At 35.4% G+C, this 20295-nt stretch overlaps 1 protein-coding gene across 11 annotated transcripts in view; it reads right to left on the bottom strand.

Moving 5' to 3' along the window:
* pleca (plectin a) overlaps positions 1–20295 on the bottom strand; it is a 171911-nt gene that overhangs the window by 41150 nt on the left and 110466 nt on the right. For 8 of the 11 annotated variants that reach the window (XM_063014810.1, XM_063014755.1, XM_063014768.1 and 5 more), the window contains 6 exons: positions 18852–18913; positions 13887–13976; positions 12328–12363; positions 9543–9620; positions 9274–9366; positions 2848–3014 (listed from right to left, as the gene is read on the bottom strand). In XM_063014810.1, coding sequence (XP_062870880.1) covers positions 2848–3014; positions 9274–9366; positions 9543–9620; positions 12328–12363; positions 13887–13976; positions 18852–18913 — 526 coding nt within the window. The remainder of the gene's footprint in view (positions 1–2847; positions 3015–9273; positions 9367–9542; positions 9621–12327; positions 12364–13886; positions 13977–18851; positions 18914–20295) is intronic. The other 3 variants (XM_063014835.1, XM_063014761.1, XM_063014795.1) reach the window with 1 other exon arrangement.

The following is a 20295-nucleotide window of genomic DNA, read 5'->3' as shown; positions in this document are numbered from 1 at the left end:
TCACCCCAGGTTTTTTATGCAAAATTATGCAGACAAAATGACATTTAAGTTATTACTGCGTAATACTACGTAGTTTTTACTAGAGATGCATGAGTACCGATACTGGTATCGGGTATTTGCCCGATACCGCACTCATTAACTTGTACTCGTACTCGCAAACGAGGCTCCGATACTAAACATCCGATACCGTGTGCCTAGTGCACGTTGCTGCGTTATGCCTGGTTCACACTACACGATTTTTGCCCTGATTTTAGCTCGGCGACTGGTCGGCGCTAGATTTGCCGGCTCGGGAGCAACTCGGCGTTCAAAACTCAAAAAGTTGAACTATCCAACAACTCGATCCGACCGGCTCGCCGAGCGCTCGATCGAGTTTTCTAGCATGTCAGATATCTGATCCAATAGGTATCGGTATCGGCAAGTACAAAAATACATGTACTCGGTTGGGAAAAAATGGTATTGATGCATCCCTAGTTTTTACTCATTTACAGAACCTGAGTTAGCTTTATATTAGTGACTGGACAAGCAAAGCAGACTTCCCATGTATAAAACCTTGTATAATACTAGGACTGGAATTGGTCCCCCAATTGTATTATATGTAACATTATAATTACAAAGCTTTCAAAACCAAAACTGAAGTTAGGCATAGCTCCACACTATTTTAAAATTAAATCTATTAAATCTATTGTAACTTTTGGCAAGTCATAAAACAGTATAGTAATTAATACATTTTCAACAAATAAAAAATCAATACAAATTTGACCACTCATATTGCAGACAAAACAGCATGCACCTAAAAGCTCCATCTACTTTAGTAAACATAAACAACTGGATCATTTTGAAAACTAGTGGGTCACACTGAAAGGTCAAACTCTCAAGTTGTATAAAAGTAGGATTTTTAAAAAAGGGTAAAAAAAAAAAATTCATCATTATATTAAAGAGCACATTTTGGAGTTAAATATTTTTTTCAACAATATGAAAATGAATATTTAATTATATAATCCAATAACATTCTAAAATTAAGCATTTAAATAACAGAATTAACTGCAAATTTGGTTTTGTGTCTAATACTGGCTTCACCAGCAATGGAATATGTACTTTTTGTTATATTTACCTACCAGTGAAAAACATAATTCTCAATTATATTGTCTCAAAAATACAATCAGAAGTAGTTGTATTGTCTTGAAACTAAACAATCTGAAAATGTAAAAATTTTTTGCAGACTAAGGCCATCTTAGACACACAGTTTGCAGGTGTCTCTATTTTTCATAGTGCAAATAAGCTTAAATGGGGAAAAAAGTCCGACACTGAAGCTACAAAGCAATCTTACACACGAGTGCAATGTTGTTACACAAGCGGCATCACTAGTCACATGGTAAATAGCATTAAAAACAGTAATAACACTAATGGTTAAGCAATAAACTCACATTTAAAAAACCAAGCATGATTTAACAGATTGTGTCTTTTTTCCTATTTTTTCTATTCAATTGTTTTCATGACTTTCCCAGGTTTGACTGTATCAACCCTCAGTGTTACACACAACCTACCATCCAATTTCCTTACAAACTGCCACCACAGTATATTAAACAAGAGTCAGTAAAGTTTTGAAGAGAATTTCACTAATCCTATAATACAGAATGAACTGACAAAACATCAACTTCTCAATACAGCAAACAAAAAAAATCATCTCTACAAACAGATACTGCCTTCATACATTTGGTTGCCCGTTTGTGTGCTATAGTAGTATCCCCTCTGGTCAGCAGGAACAACTTCAGTATAATAGGTGTTGCTGTAGGACTGAGGGTAGAGCCGCTGCTCCATGCTTAGCTCAAAGTCCCCGCTCTGAGATCCATAGTTGGAGCGAGCCTCTGGACTTAGGGACTCCGAGTCATAGGAGTATTCAGAAGGCACATCCTCACAAAACATGATCACCCGGTCATCAAAGTCACTAATCGAGCCATGAGTGCTGCTCGAGGAGCTAGTGTGTCTTTTCTTTCTGCGGAGTTTCCTTTTCAGGCTAAACATTGCTGCTGGATGTTCAGTTTCCCAAGCTTTAAGGTGAAATCCAAGCTCCGTGTCAATCACAATACTGGATTTTGTTAATAGATTTGATTTTCCATGTCTAAAAGATTACTTCTTAATTTATTTAAAGAGTAGCAATGCTATAGTTGATCCATGCAAATCTTCCAATAATATCCTCTATTAACAGCATGCAATCAAGGTTAATGTAGCTTCCAAAGTTTAAGGCCTGCAGAGCGCATGAGAAGCTGGATTTTCTCTGCAGAAACTGAGGCATACCTGTGGCTCTGCAGGTACATGAAGGGTGGTAAAAACACAGCCGGTGAGAAAACGTAATATTATGATTTGCTACGCCCTCCAGGGCAAGCCAAGTTTTTACTTAATCACTTGTGGTTAAATATGACCTGTTTCTAAATGTGTGTGTGTGTGAGTGTGTGTGTGTGTTAAAGATATTAAAAACTATCCCTAGGGAGGCCTTGCATATAACACATAAACTACTTCATGTTTTGGATGCAGAATGATGTATCTGATCCGAAGGGTCCAAATATGAATAAGTGCACATAAATTAAAAGATGACACAAAGAACACAGGTGCTCTGAAATACCTTGGTGGTAAAATGTGTCTTACATCAGGTAAAGCAAAGTGAAAAATTCCACATAAATTAGATCCATATGAAACATTACTATATAACAAATGTACATCATTCATTCATGTACTTAAAATTATTTATGCACTGATAATTAAATCAAAAACACTACATTACCAATGTGTTCTTTTTTTCTTTGTAGAGATGTAATTAGCACTACTGTTTTTAGAAAGGTTTTTTCTAACCTATGTTTGTGGATAATGGCGTTGAAGAGCCTGCCATCTCTCCAGCTGGTGGTAAAGTTGTCACAGCGCAGACCATGGTAGCCTTCCACCATGCGCTGAGACCACAGCAGCAGCCTCTCTTTGGCAGTCATGTCGTCTGACTGACCATTTACCTGGATGTCTGAGATCTGTAAGAAAAAGTGTAAGACTTGTTTTTAAACTATTCAGATGATTTTCAGTCTGTGTAAGACTTCTAATTGAACCTGAAATATAAGTTTGATTCATTATTGATCAAAATGACTGATTATTTACCTCTTTCAATCTTAAGAGAATTCATTCATATTCACCTAAATTGGTTGATGCTCCTTTTTTAGGTACAATCTGTACAATAAGATTAAAATTGGGACTCTGAATTAGATATTCAGAAACATACATTTTAAAAAACAGTCCAGTGTTTTGCTTTGGTACTGTGCTTGGGATCCATGTGCTTTAATTGCTTTTTGGGTTTAAGTCTTTAGGCAAAAGAGAGCAGGGTTTAGCTACCACTTAGAATTGAATCCAAAAAAACCCACTTTAAAGTTGTTAGACTACAAGGCTTTTTGCCACTTTATTTTTATAAAATTTGATTGTTTACTGTTTTCTTTTATTATTATTATTGTTTGTCATTATTAAAGTTTAAAATATAACATCACCTTTTATCTTTTACAGAAGTTAAATTCTGGAAAGTGGCTTCAGCAGTCACATAGCAACAGTGTTAAAATGAGAATAAATAATGATTTTACCACCATGTTGGGCACAGTAAAAGTAAAGGATATCCTGTAATAATATTCTTGTTGTTGTTGCTAGGATACATTAGTTAATAAATATAGTGGTTTGTGGTGATCATACGATTCTCACAAAGTATCTTATGACTGTTGCTCATCTTTTAGTCCTTTGCTTGTGTTTGTGTTTGTGTGTGTGTGTGTGTGTGTGTGTGTGTGTGTGTGTGTGTGTGTGTGTGTGTGTGCCTTCGTGGGTGGGTGTTTTTACTTGTGGTGATTCATAGTCAGGATTTCCCCTTGGCTTAATCACACCACCCCTTCCCCAAATCTCCAGCTGTAACCACAGTTATCTTATACAGTATATACACCATAGGATTGTGTTTTGTGTGGTTGTCAGGAAACATGGTGGTTTTAGACAGCGAGTTTTTCAGCTATGTGTAGATAATGAATCACACGGCATAATAACACCCTTCACCCTCTCAGTTCAGTTTTATGAGACCCACTTTTTCCACTGCTGTTTTAATTATCTCAGTAACAACAATAATAAATTTTTAGTACAAGTGTTATATGAGAAGCTTTAGGTGTGCAAGCCGAATTTCACCAGCAGATGACATAAGCATGACATTGTGAGCATTGTTTTTATGAGCACTGTTTTTAAATTCTGGAATGACCTGTCACTTGTCACAAGGCCACTTAACACTTTCTATATGTCACTGTGTTACTTCTAATAAAAACACATTAAGTGTGGACTTCTGCTAGTCACTGCTCTCTCTTTCTTCTGATCTGAAAAGTGCATGTGGGGAGCAGGTCATAGCTGAAAGAGGCCAATTTTTCTCTACTACACCATAAATTGGGGCTTAGTCATGGTCATTATTAATTGACCAATTTCAATGGATTTACTAAAATAAAGAAAAATCAGTTTATAGCTTTGGACCTACTCTTTTTTCCGATTGTAATTAACCCAGGAAAAATAAAGACTATAGATCAGTGGGTGGATGGGTGGGTGATATACACTATATGACAAAAAGTATGTGGACACCCCTCCTATTTACTGAGACATTTCAGCCACACCTATTATTAACAGCTGCAAAAAATCAGTTATTCAAAAGAAATGATAAGTTTACAACTCTTTCCTGTTCCAGCACGTCTGTTCCTCTGGGCACAATTAAAGGTCCATAATGTTATAGTTTAAGGAATTGTGGAAGAACTCCAGTGGTCAGTACAGAGACCTGCCCTTAAAGCTTATCTTTGGGATAAAATAATGTGGCAACTATAACATTGTATGTGCTATTTTAACTAAATAGGCACACATTCTCAAAGACACATTCCAACATCTTGTTGCAAGCCTTTTTTATGACTGGAGGCTATTAAAGCCGCGAAAGGAGAGAGAAGTAAAGGAAACTCTAAAATCTATATTAATGCCCATGATTTTGTAAAGGGATGTCTAACAAATGAATGGTTAGGTGTTCACTTAATTTTGGCCATATAATGAAGCTAACTCCTGTAAAATTAGAGAAACTGTGCAGAAATGCCTTGTTGGTTCCAACCAAATCGTTATTATAACTGAAGTAAAGTGAATGATCATGTATTTATAAGATCTACATAAGTTCTAAGTTAAGCTTATTCATTTATTAATACAATTTTATAAATTTATAAATTAGGTATTCCATATATATTAAAATCCTTAGCTTGGGTCCAGGACAAAAGCTAAATTATAAACCAGTAACAAAAAGAGAGCTTGGTTAAAAAAAAGTAAAACGGTTGATGTAGTAGTCCCATCAATGATCATTAATAAAATATTGGAAAAAAGAAAAATTAAGCCTCATGACTCATCAAACCACTGCGCCAGTGCAGCCGCACCCATTTCCTTACAAGGACACTGAGTCACTGAGGCGGTTGGACACAGCATTCGACCATAAACCTCTGCAACACCATTTTAATGTCAAAGTATTCAATTTATGTGCTTTCTTTCCCTCATGTAAGAAACCAAAAGAAAAACCAAACTCTGTTCCAGTGCATGACAAACCACTTTTCCATCTTAAAAATAGGTTCAAACTTTTCTGGTGTAGCAAACAGGCCGCTGGTCCTTACACGTAAGCTGGCATTAAGTTTGTTTACACTATTCGATATAAAATGCGACTTGTAAATCGGAATCATGTGCACAAGTGTTTTATAATAGCGTTACGTTTTAGGAAAAGCAATAAATTGTTTGCCAACTGCAAAACCCACACCAGATTTTAAAAAGAGCAACTAGCTAAAAGCTTTATTAAAAACACATGTGGTCTCAATTAACACAATAAGCCAGTCAAGGCAGCAGACATGTCCATGCCATAGAACTGATCAAATATCAGATCAAAAACAACAGAACCTAAGGGTATATAACTGTCAGACGTACATTACTGGTATACATGATACACCAGTGGTGTAAAATGTAGCTAACAAGGAAAAAAGGAGAGTAGTAATAATTTTTTCTCAGTGATTAATTTTGCTACACGTTAATCAAAAACGGTTATAGCCTTAACATAAAACAAATTTTTTATAACCAACCAGATTAATGTGCAGTTTTATTGATGTCTTTAGATCTAGACATTGCAAAAATGTAAAGATAAGAACATATTTCAGAGCTGCGTGAGGCATTTGCACAGTCGTGATTAAATATGTGAATGTAAACCAAATCAAATTTGATAATTATACAGACATCCCAGGTCTCCCGAAAGTTCCGGGAGTCTCCCGCATATACATAGCGGCTCCCTGATGCCCGCAAGTCAGATAAAATCTCCTGGAATCTAGAACGAGCGGCCAAGACAAGAGTGACACAAACTCGCATGCAGGCGACACAGACTTTATTCCCCGATCGTGTATTAAATCCCTTATCTGATATACAATCTAGCGCACTGTGTAGGGAACATAAATCAATTGTCTAATATACTGTCTAGTGCACTATGTAGGGAACATAAATCTATGATCGAATATACAATCTAGTGCACTATGTAGGGAACAAAATTAATTATGTAATAGGGATGGGTGATTTTCACGATTAATTCGGTTAATTCGCATGAACATTTTCACATGATGTTAGAATGTGACAATCGCGATTGTTTACATACTTTATATTTTAATTAAAATACCAACATGTCACGAAGCAGAAACTGACCAGACGCCCGCGGAATATAAATCAGGGAAAGTCTAATATAAAAAGGGCGAAAACAGTGTACAAAATCAGGTAGAGTCCAAAACCAGCGAAAACCAAAACAGTAAACGGAAGACAACAAGGATTATACACGGTAACGGTTAGATTCAGTAATAAGGAGCGCAAACACGATCTGCAAAACGAGACACAAACAGAAGAGTTTAATTAAGATTCACTGAATCAAACACCGCTGAACTGAATCAAAATACGGAGCCGATGAGAGCGATCAGGATTGGCTGGAAAGTAACGAATTACATTTACTCGCGTTACTGTAATTGAGTCGTTTTTTTTGTGTACTTGTACTTTATAAAGTAGATTTTACAGCCTGTAATTTTACTTTTACTTAAGTAAGTTTTGTACTAAGAATTGTAATTCGCTACATTTTAAATCACATCCGTTACTGAGTAAAAAAATCGCGTCTGGGAAACTGCTGCAGTGAATTCTGCGATAGGGAGTCAGATCTTTTGTCTCGGTTCCTTTTAAAGAGCCGTATGTATGTAACGACTCCCAAATGCGCGAATCGGTTCCTTTATTTTGGCTTAAAGGGCCGTTCAAAAGAATCGAATCATTCTACGACACATAATAGTGGTTAATACAGTTTGAAAGTTTTATGGGACTAAAATGACACATTACACATCCTTAAATGTTTAAAATGTTGTATCCACCCCCCAAATCACAAGAGGACAAAATCAAAGCTGAGCTGAGTGATCACTTGATGCCCCCCCAATGTAGATACTGATACAGACTCACTCAGTGGTGGAAACAGCACAGTAAAGGCTCGTGTTCCTTTTAAGAAACCTGTAAAGAACTTTTTGTAGTTTTTTTCCTAATGTAAGGAGGTTCTGCTGAACATTATTTAAAATAAAAGTTGTTTGTGAGCTATTCTTAGATATAGATAAATAAGGATATAGATAATTTAGATCTATTTTGTTTTAATTATTGTTAATTATTGTGATATCGTTATTGTTATAAAGTTTGAGTCCCTTAAAAGGATAATTATAGGTGGTGCTGTTACTATTTTTGCACTTCTGCAGCCTTTAATTACAATGCAAAAAAAGAAATTTGAGTCTTATTTTAATTGCATTATACAAGAACAAAATAAATCGAAATCGTAATCGACAATCGGGTATGATTTTAAAATAATCTAGATTTTTTTTTTTTTGCAAAATTGCCCAGCCCTATTATGTAATACACTATCTAGTGCACTATGTAAGGAACACAAATCATCATCTAGTTATACTTTCTAGTGCACTATGTAGTGAACATGAATGCGTTATCTAATACACTATCTAGTGCTTTATGTGTAGAACATAAATCCATGATTTGATATACAATCTAGTGCACTGTGTAGGGAACATAAACCAATTGTCTATTTCACTATCTAGTGCACTACGTAGGGAACATAAATTCATATCTAAAATACTATCTAGTGCACTATGTAGAAAACATAAATCCGTTATCTAATATACAATCTAGTGCACTGTGTAGGGAACATAAACCAATTGTCTAATTCACTATTTAGTGCACTACATAGGGAACATAAATTAATATCTAAAATACTATCTAGTGCACTATGTAGGGAACATAAATCCGTTATCTGATATACAATTTAGTGCACTATGTAGGGAACATAAATCCGTTAACTAATACGCTACCTAAAGCATTATGTAAGAAACATAAGTTTATTATCTAGTACACTATAGTGCACTAAGTAAGGAACATACATTCTTTTCTAATATACAATCTAGTGCACTATGTAGGGAACATAAATCTATTATCTTTCACACTATCTAGTGCACTATGTAGCACACATTAATGTGTTTGTGACGCAAACAGTTAGCTTAGTAGCTCAGTTAGCAGCTCCTAAAAGTTCTGTTATCACTCATATCCTTTGTTGTGTGCGAGAGATTTTTTTTTTTTTTGGGCTTGGGGTTCGGGATCGAGGTCCGGGTGTACATCCCTGAAATTAGTTTTTGCAACTTGGGATGTCTGATTATACAAGATTCATGAAGTTCTTAAAATAGATAAGCAAATATCAAGAACCAAACATCTGCCACTGTTATCTCCAAAACCATGTCCCCAAACACAAAAGCAATCATGCATTGATACATAATTGACAGACCAGTTAAAAAACTCACTGTGCTGATATTGCCCGGTAAATATTACTTATCAGCCGTTGTTTGTTGGTGTTTATTTGTTCATTCATATGATTCATATGATCATAATTTTGTTTGGGTATAGGAAATATTTTGGGTAATGGAGTTGTGCATATAGAATATCTCATAGAGCTGATCAAAACACACTAAAGATAGATACACACATCTGTGCAGGGTGTGAATTGGCCTTAACAATAATATCATTGCATGCTGTAATATTGTGGCTGCTGAGTCATTTCTCAACTTGTCAACTAGGTAATTAACAACTACTAGAAACTCAGTTTTATTGCTTTTCATTCTTGCTGTAAATGTGCAGTAAAATGCTTTGAACTGAATCTACCTGGAAGTGAAGAATGATGGTCCATATCAGCCCAAGGGTCAGTTTAGGGTTTCCATCTGCTATGTCATCATTCCTGATGTTGACCAGTTTTACCTGGTATAGGAGATACAGTCAGTGGAGTTTGTTTAAATATACAACTTTATATATAGTATATAATATACTATTTATACTATTTATTAATAGTATTTTAAAAAATATATAAATATTTATTTCACATGCCTGTGAACAATCTAAAAAAATTGAATGCAGTGAGACTGTGAGAGACTTACCTGTCTGTGTTTGAGAAAGTCCAGGGCAATCTGCACATTCTGGAGCTTGTGAAAGCGCATGCGACCCTTCTCTCTGGGCTGAGGAACACATGTTATGAGAGGGTGATTATTCATTATTGCTCCAAAAAGTGAGAAAACTGTATTTGTCATGTACACTTGATATGCACACTTGCCAGCAAAAGTTAAGAGACACCTATATTTTTTAAAATTCTTTAATAAACCCTAACTAGGCTTTGAGGATAACAACTGAAAAATGATAACCCACCTCTACTCTTTACTGTAAATGTTTGAGGCAGTCTAGAGTCAACAATCAGTAGACAAAATCCAAATGTAGCTCATCTGCATAAAAATGTTAGGAAGTTCAAATTGGATTGATTGTTGGTTGTGATTGTAGATTTTAATTTGCCAATTTATATAAAATAAAGTATGCTGTCAGCAATGTGATAACAGTTTAACAAAGTCTCCTTTCTGTTTCAGCACCTGTGAACAATGCAAAGTCCATAAGGACATGGCTTGAAGTTTGGTGTGGACTTATAACTGATTAGTATGAATAATAAATATTTAAATGAACAATATACTTTGTTCACCAATCAGCCAAAACAGTAGGACCATGCACCAAAAATGTGCATGGCAATGACTATTGTGTAACAGTTGTTACAGTCACAGATGTAGTAAATGTTGGTCTGATGGTAGTACACATGTTGAATGCAGCAAATATGGGCAGATATCAAAAACCTGAGTGACTATAATAAGGGCCAAATTGTTATAGTGAGACAATGGGAAAGAGTACAGAAAACAGTGTTTGGGTGCTCACAGGCAGCCATGGTGAGAACCCACCATCAGTGGTCTGAAGTCGACAGGTTGTTGAGTGGCCAAGCTTTATTGATACCATAAGAAATGAAAGCCATGAGTCTGGTATGAACCAACAAAGGCTCAAATTGCGAAAAATTCAATATTGATAATGAGGTGAATGTGTCACAGTGCATCAAATCCTTCTGTTTATGAGGTTGTGTTGCACAAGCCTGTCAAAGTGTCCATGCTAATTCCTGTCCACTGTGTAACACACCAGCAAGGCAACAAAGGCACACAGGCACTGGAATTAGGAAGGAACAATAAAAAGGACAATAGAAGAAGTCAACTGGTCCGATAAATCCTGTTTTCTCCATGATCATGGAAGGCAGGGCATGTGGGCATTGTTTACTTGTGGAAGAGATGCCACCAGAATGCACTGTAGGATGATCCACCGAAATTTACAGAAGTTGAAGCTGCTGGTACCAGATACCACAGGACTCATTCAGATGTCTTGTGGAGCATGTCTCAGCATATTAAATCTATTTTGGTAGTATATTAGGTGGATGGTTTTAATGTTTTGGCTAATCAGTGTATAATGAATTTAGTCAGTGTATGAAACTCTAAATTTATTATTAAAATAGTGTAAAACTGTTCTTACAACTGTTACCCGTCTACCACAACCTTATTGCAGTTTGTTGATGCTCTGCTCTGGCTCTTGTTGAGTATCACTAGTTCAACTTCTGTTGTGTTTCTTTGCAAGTATCAAATAAGCTTTAAGGTGCCATGGGATCTTTCAAACATGGGCAATGCATGAAAAAAGCAAGCTGTCCCCAAACACTTGTTCCCTCATAGTGGTGACAATGACCAAGTTAAACTGGGTATGATTCCACAATAAATATTCAAAGCAGAACTATTTAAAACTTCTGTGGCAAGAGTACATTCAATCCAGATCATGCATTGATCAGTCATATAGCCAAACAAGAGATCTTGATGACACATAAGTCATCCACTGGCTTTCAGCTAATCTTGTCAGTCCTGTATAAATAATTCTGTTTTTACAACTTTACTAGATTGGCAAAAATATGTGGACGGCTTTTCTAAACAATGGATTCTGCTAATTTAACAGCAGCTATTGCTAATGGATCATAAAATAAAGGGGTGTAAAAGCTCACTGCCATGGAGTCTGTAGTGGTTGAAACATTATTCGGTGTAATGAATCAGGATTCACATTTTGACATCATGACAAATAAGTGCAAGTTTGGCAGACATTATACCTGTCATAATGTATAGAGCCAATCATTGAATTTAAAGGTGGGGTCTAAGAAAATTAGCAAATTAGTATATATAAAATGGTTTGCCAGGATTATTATGGGGGAGCCTTACTGGTCTGCACAGGGTCCTGACCTCAACCCCATCCTATACCTTTGGGATAATTTGGAATGTTGGCTGTGTGCAAGCCATATCACTTAACATGAGGATAAATAAAGCTATTCATAAAGTCATATTTTAAGATATTGTTGAAAGCCTTTCCAGGCTGTAGAGCGCCAAAAGGCACTAACTAAATATTATTGTTCGTGCTAAAGAAATCTAGTTGTAGGTGTCCACATATCTTTGGCCATGTAGTGTTTTGTAAGCCATGTAGCATTGCATTAAAAGATAAACTAAAAATGCATTATGAAACTGCCATAAGTGCTACATATATTTACAGAGATGATATTTAATAACTTGTTTAATAAAACAATGTTGCTGAAATTTAGGCAATGCGCATTATCATATCAGACTCAGCACAGGTTGAGAAAATTTCAATGTCTGTTAACAGCAACACTTACAAACTGCAAAATGCTTAATAAAACCTGATCAATCTACCTGAGATCATCTCTTATAGGGGTAAACAAGACACAGGAAGTGACATCATGCATAACCCAGGTCACCTGGGAGTGACGCATGCCAGACCTCCTAAGGAGGCGAGTCAGAAAGTTCTAGACCCACTCACCAACCGTGAGTTCCTGACAACGTCACGTTCCCTCGGCTACCCCAGCAAGAGCATCGCAAGAGAAGAGGCAAAGGCAAAGGGGTCAAGGTTAGGGCAGAGGTCAGCCAAGTAGAAAACTGAAAAGTCAGGGGCAAAACCAGTGCAGGATGTTGAAACAGGGTCAGAAAACACCATATTAATAAGTTAAAAGACATGCAATAGAAAGAAAAACAGAAAGAGCAGTTGAAGTGAGTAATGCAGTTGAGCATTTGAAACCCTGTGGGTTAGTTGTGTGTTCACCTAACTCACATGAAGGTCTAAAGTGGAGTGGATGATATAGCCAAAATCCTGTATGCTATATTATACACTACATTTATACAATCCTATATAAATTGGTATCTGAACCAAAATATTATTGTCTGGGCTGTAGTCACTGTATACCTACTAGTGTGTCATTTTGAGACAGTAAAGAAACACCACATCTCAGCTATTCTGTGAATGGTGTGAAGCCTCTGACCACTTCTTTTCACCAGCCAACAGCAGATTCCTCCAAAAAGCCATCTTTATTTATCGGCACTCTGGGTTTCTCCATCAGTCGTCCCGGCACTTTAACCACAAAGTAAATGTTGTTCTTGCAGTTGCAAGGAAGTGAATCCCAAGCTAGCATTTGATTCTTCAGACAGGGCCAATTGTTTTTGTTGAAAACCCAGCCAGGCTGGTAGAAGTTTATTATTATTTATTTTTTGGTCCTGGAATTATGTACAACAGCTTTGAGACAAGTTTTTCAAAAAGCACTATACAAATTGAATTATTCTTCACCAGCTGACCTAAAAAGACAGAGCTGGTCTTTCTGTTAAAGATAAATCCTGTTTGTGTCTAGGTGGTGTCTTGTATGAATAAAATCTGTCATGTGTCATCCTTTTGATCTTTCTTTTATGGAAATCACACCAGCCAACAGCAGATTCTTTCAAAGAACCCTCTGTATTTCTCCATCACCATTCAGCACTGTGTTTTTCCATCACTCAACCAAAAAGCAATTTAGCATTCCTTCCATCAAACAGGGCCAATCAATGTTAAATGCCTAAACAAGTTGTAATCTTTTATTTACTTCTTTATTTTGGTCCTGGAATTATGTATAGTAGCTTTGAGACAGTGTCAACTGTATAATACACTATACAAACGAATAAATAAATCTGATTACATAAAGCACCTCTGTACAGTTATACTGGGATAGACAGCACTGTTTTAGTCATTCACAGCACAGGTCTAATAATCTAAATGTATCTGTTTTTTTGACATTATATTGTCGAATCGCCCAGTCTAACTGTCAGTTGTATAAATTCAACACAGTGGCATGCAAGAAAAGATGAAATTCAATGCATGTTCATCAAGGTGCCTGATATTTATGTGTTAACTCTCATGCAGATATATTGTAAGTTAGGGAGAGATTTACAGGTCGAGCTAGAGAAAATCTGAATTACAGAAGTGCAAGAGTAAGAGGTAGTAATGGTTGGTAAAAGAGGTTGGTTTAGTGGTACCCATTGGGATATTATAATTTAAATGTGTGCTGTAAGACTCACCAGTGTCTCTCCAGAGAGTACCTCCAGCAAGGAAATGAGGTTGTGGCCATCTCGCAGATCCTCGTACAGGTCTGTGATGTGCCTCTGTGCCTAAAAATAAACAGATAAACAAATATGATTGTATTTAATTACCAGGCAGAACTGTAGACGAACAATGTACCAAAAGATCTGGTTCATCATTTGAACAGGTTTCTTTTTAAAAAAAATCCACTTAAAAAAACCAACTACAAACACATAGATAACTATACTCAATGTTACATGCTAACCATAACCCTGAAAATATTGTATTAAACAATAAAAAATACCTATGTTTATTAAAACAAACTCAATACTGTTGGGAAAGTAAGACAAATGCAAATAAAATAGAGAAAACAAAGTTAGTTATCAGTTATTAAGAATTTCACCACCCACGGTCCATAACATTATTAACAGATTTATAAAACCTAGAGAATTTTTCTGTGTTTAAAGGGCAAGTCATAGAACTAATACTGAATGGCCCTGATCATTAATTAATCCTTATTCATTCCAAATCTTTCAAAATTTCATAATAAATTAATATGGAGTAAATGTAATCATATGATTTTGGTTTACTTCAGAGAATTCTTGGCCAGAAATAGATAATCAATGCAAACCAAATTAAAAACATCTAGAAACAGAGCTGATTATTCTGAGTTCAGGTTCATCTGTGAAGGACTGATGCAAAATGGAAACGTGAATCAATGGGCTGTGGTCTGACAAGTCCACCTATCAAATACATTAGGATTTTTTTTAAACAGTAAGCACTAAAAAAATTATTTTTTATTTATTAATTTATTTATTTATATAAATATTTCTTTACTTAGTAATAATTAAATAGTTATTAAAGAAGCAGACAGTAAACCACTGAACAGTCAAACTAAGAATTAATAAATGAAGACAAACTGCACAGCAAATCAAATCAAACAAGACAGTTTAAGTGTCAAAGCAAGTTCATAACTTTGATCTGTAGTATTTTCTTCTGATCTGTATTTTGTTATCACGGTAATAGAATCATCTAGAGGTTTTGCTTAAAGCCTCCTTCAAAAGAACATTTAAGCCCAAATTTTGATTTACAGGGTAAGAACAATTTTGTATTTAAAACAAGAACTATAATAATGCAATCAACTGCAATTTGAAACATTTCTATTTAAGGATGCAAAAATAAAGTAGTACCAATAAGAAATGTTAATGTAGTGGCCACAGTGTGATTTACCAAGCACTAAAGTAATTTTAAGAATGACGATTGCATGCCATTTTGTAAAAGATAGGTACTACTCTGATTATCAATTTGCACCATATTGTTATTTAATATACTGTAGGTTATTGTAGTTCTTTCTGCTAAGAGGCTTAAGCAGTGGGTAGAAGCAACAAGTGCTGGAGAACACAAGGGGGAGACATTTCATTTTAATGTGTTATTAGGCTACGCAAACTTCATGCAGGACAGGTTCAGTCAGCACACTGTTTCAACACTCAACCTACCTCAGCTTTCCAGTGCTGATGGACAAGAAATGAGAAAAAAATAATAATAATGGAAAGTAAGACTCCGAAGAGAACAGAAATATATGGTAACTGCATATTTTAATTTATAAGGTATAGCGAATGTGATGACAGAGAGAGAAAAGCAGATGAAGGTAAACATGATCTGACAAGTTGTAATGTTGCACTGACTGTCAAGACTTTACCACAATGCTGATAACGTCTTAAAAACCAGATCTGATAAACACATAAGGCATTTTTAAAGCCAAGTGACCAGCTGTTAATACTGAAAAGTCTCTTAATTCTTAAACATTGCATGAATTTAGGAAGAACTATTTTGTATTCTAGTCATTTGGTCATTTTACAAAACAAAAGAAGTCACAAGTCATTGCTTCTTGTTACAGTAGCATTTTAACATCTGAAAACGAAGTACAGTACATGACCCCGGTCACATGCAGTTAGGCTTCTTGTGATCAGATGCACTCTACACAACTTGTTCTAAAGCAGCCACAGATTCATTATAAAATTCAGTGAAGCAGCAACAACACTGTTACATGACTGGTAAGATATAGTTCCCTACATGATTAAACATTTCTAGGTTAGGAATTAATTAGAAATGCAAGAAAAGATTGGTTGAAGAGAACAACAGAACAGCATTATGTTTTATACGGACGAGACGTTGTATACGGATGCATTACATTGTATACGGATGTATATGGACTGTTGTGTAATTATCCACATGTTTATTTAAATACTATTTCTTCCTCTTCTTTTTTATCTTTTTGGAGAGTGTCAAACTAAATTTCGTTGTATGCAAGTATAATGACAAATAAAGGTTCTTCTTAGTAGGGAGAAGGAACCACTTCAGCCTGCAAGACAACAGTATGTTGCAAAAATCTTACTGTATAGTAAAGTAAAATAAGAATAAAACACCTTTCTCTGAATTATCTCTAGTACCGTCATTGGCTTTTTTCTTTTCACCAGGCTCTCAGGAGCTGACACTACATGTAATATTTTATACTCAACAGTCTTAACTTGGTTTAGCAAACTCCCTATTTTTATTCTTATTTTATTCTTTTATTTTGTGTCTGATTCAGTGACTAAATGATTTATTCTGCTATTAGTGGCAGCTGGACCACAGAAATCTAATGCTTAGTATTTTCTTACAGTTGGCTATCTGTTTACAGAAAAATCCCTGAGTCACCAATCTGTAGTGTAAACCAGAGACTGTACACTCCCTATATTGTGTCAGATTAAAAGTACAAGATATGTACAAATTGGATTTCTCTGACTAAGCACTTTATTATAAACAACTACAGTATCTGGTACATACATTCATTGTTTTATAAGCTACACCTACCATACAGATGAACTTTGTGTGTATACAGTTACTGACTGTAGCCCATCTGTATACTGTATACTAAACAGATGATGTTGGGTTATAGACCTTTTTTGAGCAACACAATGGCACTAACATGGTAATGAGAAAATAATGTGTTGTTCCTGGATGAGTGTATCAGGTGTAGTGATGTTGTTGGGATTTTTTATCTTACTGGCCTCTTTCTTGAAAACACAGACCCTGTAAGCACTTGTTGTGGGTGGATAGTGATAGACTTAAGCTATTTTCTTTTTTCATGCACAATGTGTGTTAATCCCCCTCTATTGACATTTAAGTGTTTTATATCCCAACAACACTGCTGCACCCACTACACTCATATCAGTACAACACAAAATCCTTATAGATGGATGGATGGATGGATGGATGGATGGATGGATGGATGGATGGATGGATAGATAGATAGATAGATAGATAGATAGATAGATAGATAGATAGATAGATTCAACTTTATTGTCATTGCTAAGTACAGGTACAATGCTATCAGTGATACTAGCCTAGAGAATAACTGTTATACAGATCAGTGATGTATTAAGTTAACACGATGTATTTCTTCTGCTCTCACAAAATTAGTTTATAGTTGTGGTTTGTGGGATAGATTTTTTTTTCATTTTGCTTTTGACTTTTTTACTCCCTTTATCTCCCCTTTATTCAATTTTTGGTAGAAATCTAACTCCCAGTCATTTGGTTAGCAGGTCCTATAAAGAAACTGGTATATAATCCTGCAGCTCCCGAGTACCTTAATGCCTGTTGGGCAGATGGTGAACCCAGGGAGGCATGAACCATTTCTTTCTGCTGCAGAAAATAAAGGTTGACCAGATGTGGATGACTCACCATCACACTTGCACACAGCACCCACAAACGCTGGCACGCAACTACAGACACACATTTCACCAGTAGAAAGTTCTGGGTTTATATAGGGTTTTTCCTTTATGTCAGATCTTGAAAGTTTTTTTTTAACTCTCTCTTCCTTTCTATGTGTAATGGCAGGCAAACCAGGGTACTTTTTTTTAGCATGGTGATAACGTTGGTTTATTCACCGAGTTCTGTTTATGGTGATGCTCAGATAAAGCTTCAAACAAAAAGACAATTAAGTATAACCATTTACATGTGTGAATATTTAACATAATAGAAATTATTTATTATGCCACATTTACTTTTTATTTACATAATTTAGCAGAAGCTTACATTCAAAGTGCAACTATGACCTAAAAATTGCAAACAAGCCTTCCTAATAATAGTCCAGTACCGTAACCAATGAGCTAATACTATTACCATGAGATATACTTTTTATATTAGATATAACTGATGGTATTTTACAATTTGTATTACATATTTGCACTGGTTGGCTAATTTTTAAACCTAGTTTTGTTATTTACTGGCAGTATTTATATTTTTCAGTGCATATACAGCAACGATTTAACATACAATACCGCTAAACTACATTCAATTTGTGTATGATCAATAACCATTTATCTTGATCAGGTCTGTGAGAGGCAAGATGGAAACACACACTGGACAGAGCACCATTTAATAACAGGATATTACACACACTTGACTATTCATTTATTTATTCAGACCTAAGGTGGTTTAGAGCAGCCAATGGTAATCAACCTACTGGCATGTTTTTGAGAAGTAAAGAGAATCAACCTAAATCTACATGTCTACATGAGAATCTACATGTACATGTAAAGAACATACCCAAATCCACACAGTAAGGCACTCTGTGGGACCCAGGGCTGGTACACCAAACTTCCCTTAATGTATCTATGTATATATGCATGTATGTACAGTATATATGTATGTATACACACCAAATAATCAAAAGTGCCAAAATAATACTATAAATAAACTTTATAGGACAAGACTTGAAGGATTACATAATATGTTAATGATAGCTACAGCAGAGTGACTGTCTCACAGTTGTGGTATGAAGGATTTGCACTCTATCAAGCCAAGCTACAGTTATTAGTACACGACTGTTCACCTCTAGGCTGGCATGATGTATGTTTCATAACTGTATAGAATTAGTGTTTTATAGACTAAATGATATGTGTGGGGATTGATGGTGTTACCTTCATGAGATGCTTGTTCACCCATTTTGTGAAGGTCTTTTTCTGTACTCGATCACGCTCATCTGAAAAACACAAAGAATAAAACACAAAGATTAGTCACTAATAAAAAAGGTTTTATCCTACATTTGGAATATAGTTGATGGCTTATGGGTCAGCAGACTATACACAACACCAATGACTCACTAATGAGCTCTAATAGTTGCTAAATGCTATTTTAATTCATTACTGCCATCAGTGCATTACGGAGCACTATAGAACTATAGTGCAAATCAGTTACATGGATAATGTACTGGACAAGTGATCAGATAGTTGTTGATTCAATACCCACTGTGGCTGGGTGGGTAAAGGCTAACAGGTGCTTTCTTTGAGACACTTGATGACAGCAACCAAAATTTTTTAAACTGCAACTTGTAGCAATTGCTTGGTCAGATCAATAAACACTATATGGACAAAAGTATTGGGATACCTCTTCAGATTTTTAAATTCATGTGTTTCGTGTAATAAATCAACTACAAACAAAATACATTATGTTTCCAACTCAGCAGCAACAGTTTTGGGAAGGCCCTTTCCTGTTCCAGCATGACTGTGCCCCTGTGCACAAAGCAAGGTCTATAAAGACATGAAGAAAGGCTTGGTTTAAAGAAATTATTAACTGGCCGTATGGAGCTTGAACCAACAACCTTACAATTACTAGTTTGGAACCTTAAGCTGAGCTACCACTGCCTACAGATCCTTTGTAGCACTTGCATTCTGTTTTAATATGCATATTCATATTTAATATGCATTAGGCAGATGCTTTTATCCAAAGCCATTTACAATTTAAGTTGGGATACAACACCTTAGCAGCTAAAAATTTAGGACCCGGCTCAAGGGCACAACAGTTGCAGCAACAGTGCTAGGATTTTACTACAAAAAGAGCCTAGTACGTTAACTGCTAAGCCCTAATAAATGTCATCACTGCAGCATTACTTAATAAATAAATTTGATTAAATTATACTGTATCTTACTTTGTGATTTTCCCTTGGTTGATGTGCATTTGATTTTACACCATGAACAGAATTTGATTGATTGATTGATTACTTTATAATCAATTACTTTATAATCAATCATATTTAAAATGTAAACTTATTTTATTACATGTAAAAGGCTTTAAAGATAAAAATGGTATTACCATATAACATGCCAACATGTCTGAAACTTGTTGATTAGAATGGGATGGGATGATAATAGAGCACTGGTTTGTAACTTGAAAAGCAAACTGCTTAACTGCTAATGGAATTCCTATATGAAGACTTTATAAACAAGTGCTACTTTCATTTCCAGTTCTCAGGTAATGCTTTTTTTTTTTTATTTAGATTTGTTTTAAGTTAATTCCAAAGAAAACATTGTTTCATGTGCATTCATTCTTACTGTATAATTTAATACAAAGATAAACTCACATTTT

Source organism: Trichomycterus rosablanca, chromosome 2, assembly GCF_030014385.1.
Source record: "Trichomycterus rosablanca isolate fTriRos1 chromosome 2, fTriRos1.hap1, whole genome shotgun sequence".
In the NCBI taxonomy this organism is placed as follows: Eukaryota; Metazoa; Chordata; class Actinopteri; order Siluriformes; family Trichomycteridae; genus Trichomycterus; species Trichomycterus rosablanca.
The sequence above is the reverse complement of the archived record's forward strand: the minus strand, read 5'-3'. Positions and strand labels throughout refer to the sequence as shown.